Source organism: Olea europaea, unplaced genomic scaffold (assembly GCF_002742605.1).
Source record: "Olea europaea var. sylvestris unplaced genomic scaffold, O_europaea_v1 scaffold1063, whole genome shotgun sequence".
Lineage (NCBI taxonomy): Eukaryota > Viridiplantae > Streptophyta > Magnoliopsida > Lamiales > Oleaceae > Olea > Olea europaea.
In genome coordinates, this window is record NW_019227980.1 from 126,358 (window position 1) to 135,360 (window position 9,003).

At 34.4% G+C, this 9,003-nt stretch overlaps 2 protein-coding genes across 2 annotated transcripts; one reads left to right on the forward strand and one right to left on the reverse strand.

The window, feature by feature from the left end:
- Positions 1–242: 242 nt before the first annotated feature.
- Positions 243–1,144, forward strand: LOC111373029 (F-box/kelch-repeat protein SKIP25-like). The gene has a single exon (XM_022995483.1). It carries the CDS (start codon positions 324–326, stop codon positions 1,125–1,127), a length of 804 nt encoding a protein of 267 aa, XP_022851251.1. The 5' UTR covers positions 243–323; the 3' UTR covers positions 1,128–1,144.
- A 4,338-nt stretch (positions 1,145–5,482) lies between these two features.
- Positions 5,483–8,773, reverse strand: LOC111373036 (phytochrome-interacting ankyrin-repeat protein 1-like). The gene is made up of 3 exons (XM_022995490.1): positions 7,840–8,773; positions 6,310–6,481; positions 5,483–5,950 (listed from the first exon to the last, which is right to left on the reverse strand). The coding sequence occupies exons 1-3, from the start codon at positions 7,960–7,962 to the stop codon at positions 5,736–5,738; spliced, it is 510 nt and encodes a 169-aa protein (XP_022851258.1). The 5' UTR covers positions 7,963–8,773; the 3' UTR covers positions 5,483–5,735.
- Between the last annotated feature and the right edge of the window lie 230 nt (positions 8,774–9,003).

Genomic DNA, 9,003 nt, shown 5'->3' on the forward strand with positions numbered 1-9,003 from the left:
TATTCAAAAATGCATTATTACCAAAATAATGTGGCTCAAACACCCCTTATAATTTTTATCTAATTTTAAATTATATATTCTCAAAAAAATTACTTTTCACAAAATTTATTCTCAAGATTCTACGTCCAAGGGACATTTTAACCCTACTAGCATCCAAATTTTGCCTTTTATTTTTGACTTAAGTCTCCCCTCTCCACTTGTCTACTTTAGCCATCACTCAATAAAGAAACCGCATAAATACAAAAAGATAACATAACCCCTCCTTTAAAGAAAGTACTACCCCTACGCACAACTCTCTCTCTCTCTCTCTCTCTCTCGTCCAAATGAACAATCTTGTAACTTCCAACTCATCCTCCACAGCAACCGATTCCACCACCGAAAGGCTGAATATCCACTGCGATAAGGCGGCGGAGCTCCATCACCACCAGTCTTTGTTGCCTGGACTTCCAGACCATATAGCCCAACTTTGCCTTTTTTTGGTCCATCCTTCAATTCTCTACTCCGTTTGCCGTTCTTGGCGCCGCCTTATCTATTCTCCATCTTTTCCTCCGTTTCTATCTATTTACACTCTCTTGATATCCACTCAAAATCATGCCAACTCCATTGAATACTTCTCCTTCGATCCCATTTCAAATAAGTGGTGGTCCTTTCCTCCGCCGCTTACTGATCCGTCGCCCCGCTTCCTCCTCCGCCACCGTTCCTTCATTTCACGTAAACTGCCTATACAATCTGTTTCTGTTTCCGGCAACTTAGTCCTCCTTGCTGCCACCAACGACAAATTCCTCCCTGCCCTCTCGAGGCCACTCATTTTCAATCCCTTGATCAAGAAATGGACCTATGGTCCCCCATTATCCACTCCTCGGCGATGGTGCGCCGCTGGAGCCTCCGGCGATGTCGTATACGTGGCGAGTGGAATTGGGTCCCACTACAACACTGAGGTTGCTCGATCTGTCGAAAAATGGGACCTCAAAAACAATAACAACAGCCATTTCTGCCACAAAAAATTATGGGGTTTTGAAAATGATTGGAGGTGGGAAAGAATGGGAGGGCTAAAACAAGAAAAATTCAGTCGAGATGCCATCGATGCTATAGGTATTGAGTCTTCCTTCCGACCCCTTATATATTGATTTTTATTTTATATTTATAAGACATTAGAAATTAAGCCTTGTTTGAGCCTCATTTTTTACGAAAGAGTGCATGTTGAATAATAGATTGATAGAGAATATCTGATTAAAAATTAAGAAAATATTTTGAATTTGTGCATAATATTATTTTATTAAAAAATGTTTGATTAAAAATAAAAGAGAGAAAAATATATTTTGAAGATAATGAGAATCAAACAATGCTAACATTACTCTAAAAGTCCGTTTGATTGCAAATGTGGAAAAGACTAGCCAATTCTATGTAAGTCCGAAAAGAAAAATCACCAAAACCATAAGAATTCGATTTTCATGGAATTGATCAAAAACATGCTTTAAATGATTGTACTTTGAAATTCAAACTCTATTTCCATTTTCGTATCAAATAGTTAAAGTAAAAAACGAATTCTTCGAATGTAACATTTTTCATGAAATTTAATACTATTAAATGGACCCTAAACTTAATCATGAACCAAGTTGTTGGTACATGCGATAGCAGACGTGGAAGAAGTTGTTTTTAATCCACTGTGAGTGACTCTGCCGAAAATTTGAAGCTTCTTCATTCTCAAAAGATGCATGTTTTTGTCGCACACTTCTTACAAGACACTGACAAAAAGAGATTTGAAATCACAACTTAAAATTGTTTGACTTAACTTATTAAATTTTTTTAAGAGTAGTTATGAGTAAATTTAATCAATGCTCACCCAACTTCAATTTATATTACTACTTGCTTATCGAACTATAAAATATAACCCGATACTCACCCATCTATCTAAACACTTACCCATCCATCACCCATTTAAACTCCGTCAACTTCAATTAAAGAAATGTGCCACGTGTTGGATGGAAATTTGCCATGGCACATAAAAGACATTAAATGAGTCCAACTGGGCTTAACATTACCAGGTACCAAGTGAAAACCCATTTTCTCTAAAGAAGCCTCAAAGAAGGGGAAAAAAAGAAGAAGAAGAAGAAGAAGAATTCTTCCCCAACTTGGAACCCTAGAAATTGCTCCCAAATTCCCAACTCCTCTGGCCTTGAATTTCATTTCAGATTGTTTGTGTTTAATGGTCTTTGCCATTCTATTCCTCCCACAAATTGCCCACATGGTGGCCAAGAAAATTGACAACAATTGCATGTAACCAGAAGTTGGTATGAAATATTTGAAAAATCAGAATATTTGAAAAAAGAAAATCCCCTAGCATTGGTATGGATTGCAATATCACAGTGGAAGAAACAATATTGGTGATAGATGAAGAAGAACCACCACATGGTAAATTTACTAAACTTTTCATTGGATTTTGAATATTCTCTTATGGGATCACAATTTTTTAGTTGTGTCTTTTTTATGTTCTTTTCTTTGGAAGTACATTGAAAAATTGAATCTGAATTTTGTTTTATGGGACCATAATTTCGTTGTTTAGAACCATATTTATGCATTTTTATTTGCATATGTGGTGCGGATCCTAACCTCGTGTTCCATTGTAGACCTGACCTTTGAAGAAGAGGAATGGATACCTCTCAAATGTCATTTGAATAATTCAGACGATGAGGTTAATGATGATGGTTTCCAATTTGACACAAATGCACCTGAACGTGTTGTGGTGGGATTTAATGCAGACCCAATGGTTGAATTTGAGGTTGCAGGTATAGAGGAGCTAGAAAATGATGATGGTTATTATCCTAGTGAGGAAGAATTGCATACTGATAATTCTTCTAGTGAAGAGAAGAATTATAAAATTTATTGAAATTTTCATTTTTATCCAAATCAAACACGGACTAAGTGCAAACTGCATACTCGCTACGTAACTTTACTCTTTGTTTAATACTTGTTGAAAATATCTCTATCTAAAACCATTTTTTTTTAATTAAACCTATGGATTTAATTGAATCAAATGGAGTGGAATCATTGGATGGTGATCGGTGTTGGATACTTGGATTGTAACTTCATATGCAGACAAATAGCTCATTTATTTGTTTATTAGCTGAATTTTTTTATTAAATTTATGAATTAATTAATTGGTCAAACTAAACGACATATGACACGACATTATGACTGGGATACGACAACGCCTTTTTGGCATTCATTCATGATATCTCATACAAAATTAAACAGCAATCTAATAGTTATTTTAAACCAACTATAAAATAAACATTTTGGGTCCCTAACCCTTTAGAAAAAATGCAATTGGGTTATGAACCTTTCACTTTTAACAGTAAAGTCCTTAAGCTTTGGTTAAAATGACAATTGAAAGACCTTTGGATCATCTTCATCCAAAATTTCGTTACTTAAACAGTTGACTTATTTTTTACCATTTTTTAAGGGTAAAACTGATGCTTCCCATTTTCCTTTTTTTAAATATTTGAACTAATTTAAAAATACTAAACAAATAAAGAAAAGGAAAATTAAAATGGTGCCATAAAGGGTATATTTAATTTTGAGTGTAACGATATACTCTTGAGGCATAAAAGTAATATTAAATTATTTGAACAAACAAGTAAGAGTCATTGATCACTTTGAGATAATAATAGTTGGGTGCTTACGTTGAGAAGCCCAACTTTTATCAAGAGTTAATTTGTCCACAATGAATGAATAGGTTGACACATTGTTTGGACAAGATCGTAGTATTGACTATTCTATCAAATTGGGGTGAAGGATTTGTTCTAAAATTAAATTTCTGAAAAGTATTCTACCATACTTAAGAGTTCATTGGACATAATCATGTGTTTGAACTAGATTCAATAGCATGACCGTGTGAAAACTAAATATAACATGGCTGCTGAATTGTTTACCTAAAGGGTTGTTTAATAGCTATTTTTATGTAAAAATGCATTTTCGAATAGTAACTTGATGAGAAGTGTGTAGTTGAAAAATAATGAAAAAATTTGATTTACGTGTAATATTATTTTAATAAGGAATGTATGGTTGAAAAAAAAGAGAGAAAAATGTATTTTGAAAAAAAGGGTACCAAACGGATCCTTAACAATATAAATTCATTCTATTTGTAAGTTTGACGGTTCTTTGATATATTAATGAGTGTGTTTAGTGTTAGGAAATTATCGCTCATAATTAGAGTAAGATAATCACACTAAGGGCCTGTTTGACCCCCTTTAAAGTTTTAAATTATTTGCTATTGTATCATTCTCCATCACATATTCACACAATATATTCACATAATAAAATATTTTACACACAAATCAGTTAAATTTCTTCATTTTTTAACCACGCATTCTTCAAAAATCCTATTCAAAACTCTTTAATTTCTCAATAATGAGTAACAAATAGGGGCTAAGAATTTGCTACCGATCAATTTAAATTTAACATTAGTATTTAGCATTGGTCAAATTACATCTCGATGAGATTATGACAAATTTAATATAATGAAGAAAACAATTTGATATAATTATAAATTTACAGCCTGTTTAGGAGTGTTTTTTTGAACTTTTTGACCGTTTAATTCATTATTTCAGCCGTCATATTTGACTTCTTCTCTCACAGATGGACCCCACTATTTTTCTAACGGTCATAAAATCAATTCTCAAAATCACTCCCAAACAGGCTCATATAACTTCTATGGTTTTATATTCGTCGGGACTGTCTTACACTTTTGATGGAATGAGCAGAGATTAATAATTAGATCGGGGAATCCGAGGTGGACTGTACAATGTCTAACTATTGTAACTTGAATATTGGGTTCTTAACTTCTTAAAATATAGGGACTTAATTGAAATTATTTGCGATTAAAACCCAAGGACTAAGAGTGAAATTCGTTAGAGTAATGAATTGCATCGTCCAAGCGATGATTTCATTTTCCTGACTTTTTTGGGGGCTGCCGTGTGTTATAAGAAATGTGGATGTAGATCTTTGATCTTTATTCTTTTCTTTTCTTGCTAATTCTTCTGCCAGAAAATTAGCACCAAGTTTCGAATTGGATTCTCATATGTCGTGCAGTCTTTCTTTATAATAGCATACTGTAGAAGACTCGAGGGTTTGAAGGTTGAAATATGCTATTTGTACATAATATAATATTTATAATTGTGTTTCACCCTCCTCTCCATGTGAGGAGGGTGAACACTGTTGGGCGCACATTGATATATATGTAACATCATCCTTGAAGCGTTAACTTTATCATTTCAACATAAACTTTTGGTTAATAGCGTGGTTCAAAGATTTTCATTTTTATCTCCTATGTAAAGTTTTGATTAAATTAGTAACTTCCAATTAAGCAAGGGATCCAGTTTCCAACAAATAGTATTATAGCATAGTTTGATACTTATTTAATTATCCAAATTCAAGTATTGCTCTACCCATATTCGTAAGTTAACTCCAGCCTCAAACAGGATTAACAAACAGACCAATAACATTAAAATTATTGGTTTGATGGCATTCGAAAGAGTTTCAAGTAAGATATCCCAGATGCAGAAGACATATGAAGCAAACACATGAAACATGACACACAAACGTTCTAATCTTACATTTATTCCATTGCAAACCAAATCGCATAGAGCACCACGATTTAAGAGGAGAATGACAAGTCGAGTCTGCTTCAGTTCCAAGACAGCATGAAAAGAAGCAACAATGTAAGGGTAAACCCATCAGTTTTCCGAGCTGTAGGATGCTTCGCTAGATGAAGACTTATCCAACTGGAGGCGCTTCTTCTCTTCATAAGCCCATTCAAGACCATGACAATAATGGAGAGGCGGATTGAACCTTGTGTCGTTGATATCATCAGGCAGGAATGCGCCGTTTCCAACCAGGAACTTAATTGCTTTCTTATTTCTTTCTTTAGCTGCATTGTGAAGTGGCGTCCCTGTATCCAAAATATAAAAGCAGATGTTAAATAAGACAAAAGGAAAGAAACATCAGTATTTCTTCTTTGTTTATCAAAGAAAGATCCATGTTTGGCTATGCTTAAAAACGTAAAAGTTACTTTTTTCATTCCAAATATATTTGGACGAGCACCATTGTTCTGTATTTTTTTGAGTAAAATGAGTAAATTATTAGATAGTTACACTTTTCTCTTTGTAGTCTGTCAAGATAAGTAACTTGCTTCCAATTTTGATCTAATTAAAAAAATATACTCTAAAACTTATTAATTACTTATAATAAACCTTTTAAGCTTTAGCCAAACACGCTGTGTGTGTATATTTTCACATATCATATACTCACAGCCGCATGCACCCTTAGTTCGCGCATCAATATCAGCACCATGCTCTAGCAATTCATCCATAACTTTAAGATGACCCCCCTTAGCAGCAAGGTGGAGGGGGGTCACACCATGTGACTTTGGGCCCCAGGCAGCCACATTGACATCCATTCCTTCATGAAGAAGTCGTTTCACCTACAAAAGATGAAAACAATCCACATAAATCAAGAAAGAAACAAATAGAAGCCATGTTAACCTTTTCGGTAAACCTTTTTCATCCATGTTAACCACTAAGAGAGACACTGAGGTCATCCATGAGTGAATCGGCACACTAGACCATCCAGGAAATATACCCACACTGCCATGCATGAGTGTGTGACACATGTAAACAAATAATCTTCACAGAAAGTGACAATCAGCCACGCATACTGTCCAATAAAAGCAATCATATTACTTGTTGTACTAATGTGAATTTCATGGTCTCTTATGAATTTTATCAAGCCATTTTTAGATATTGTGTCATCTTCCACTAATGTTTTTGCCATACAAAGTTTCACAACTCTTTGTTGTTTTACATTTAATTATCTCACCACAAATCTGTATTAACATTCTGATTGTACCCATAAATATCTTGTAAATGTTGTTTTCTTAGTTGCCCAACATTTGAAACTATACAAGGCTAGGTCTTAACACCAATATCTTTCAATTTCTCAACATGTGATATCATGGTTGTCTTATGCAGGGATTGCTACTGTTAATTGATTTAAAAATTTTCATCTGGCAAAAGCACTAGTCAACAGTCCAAATGCATAGCCAGAATCTTATCCTCTTTGTCTATTCCCATAATCTATATCAAAATTAACCAATGCAGAGAATATATTGTAACATCCAGATCCTCCACTACGCAACGGGAAGATATAATTATTGAAGGAAGAATCTTCTTCAGACCCTTGACAATTTCGTCACCTTAACCATCTTAAACCCACTCTCAAAGTGTACCAGTGTGTGTCGATCAATTACTCACATCCATAATTAAGACCTCCAAAAATCTGTTCATGAGTTTCATCACAGCTTCCATAGAAATTTTTTGTACAGGGGTCCATAGAATATTTTATTCGATTGGGCGCCACCCCATGTGAGTGTATGGATACCTTAATGTACAAAAAATTATGTACAAGTAGATTTATCCTTCAGATTTAGGAGCTTTCACTACCACTCTTTCAGAAATATACCATAACCACACAAGTTGTTAATCATCTTAATGTTCAAATTTCATCTCCAAAAAACATGAGGTACTGCATTCACCTCATATCTGAATCCCTATTTTAATGGCCATGTTATAACGACGACTTCTCATAATACTAACAATGAAATCCACTAGTGAGTCTATATTATGGTCTGAATTTCAACACCATCATATTGCATGATTAATGAAAGAATTACAGAACAAAATATTTAACAAAGTACCAAAGTTAAGAAAATTGTTACATATGGTCATATGGATATTCATAAAACACAAGAAAAAATCACTGAAAAGGGGGTGAAAACATTACCTGTTTAAGGTCACCTTTCCTAGCACAAATGTGAAGGGGAGTCCAACCTCGATCATCCCTGTCCCCTCCCGACCTACCCAATTGCCTGCTCTTCCTGATTGGTCCGATATCAAACTCTGGCATTATTGAATATTCCTTTTCTCCTTTATATCAAACACCAGCTCTCAAAAACTATTACTAATCCAATAATCTTACAACCCAAATTTACCTTTATCTTTGATGGACGATCAAAATGACTCAATCTTTAACCTTTTTAAGGTTAGATTCAAAGGTTTAAAGTAGGAAAACACAGAACGATTTTTCTTTGTCGAATATTTGAAGAAAAAGCAGACTTCAAATTCAGGAGTTTTTTCACATAAGAGGAAAAAACACAAAAATGCCCACAAACAATCAAGGCAGAAATTTCAATCTATCAGCGAATTGGTCTTATCTTTAAATCTCAAAAGAACCCAGAAAATAGATGAGCCCAATTAAAAATACGTGGAATTTCAGAGCTTCCTATCCTCAAACAGTTTACATAATTTTTAAAAACAAGAACTGCAAAGACAATTAGCGAGAGGAATGATTGGCCAAGTTGTACGGAGCAAACGGATTCAAACCAGGGCCAAGAGCTCGGAGATTGCCAGAAAGCTTGTTGGTGTTCACATTCAACAATGATGAGAATCGAAATTTAACAAAGATGATCATAATTAATGCCCAAATCTTGATATCAATATAAAAGTTCGAAAAGGATTTATCAGAATCCTGATAGAAATTGGAGTTGGTTTGGGGGTTGCATATATATGATGTGTGTAAATCAGATGAATCTATGAGTGGAAAAGGAGGCGAGATGTAAATGGAGATGAAGTGATGAAACCCTAAGACAAGCAGGATGGATTCGGGAGCAAATTGTAGAATTCGAATGCTTCAAGTTCAAGGACTTGTTGGGATTTTGTAATCCAAGATTTTGCCCATCCCCATTTTGGAATAAAAAGTAGGGAAAATTGCAGCCGAGGGCCAAACCTTTCTTTTATTAGCAATTTTTGTCTAAACTTTTCATTTATTCCACCGAAAGTACCAAATCTTTAAAAAATTCGCAGGGACAGTCCAAAATGACGGTTTCCGTCTGTTTGACCATCAAAATGTTAGCTGACCCCAAAATTGACATTGACCAAATTTTTGACT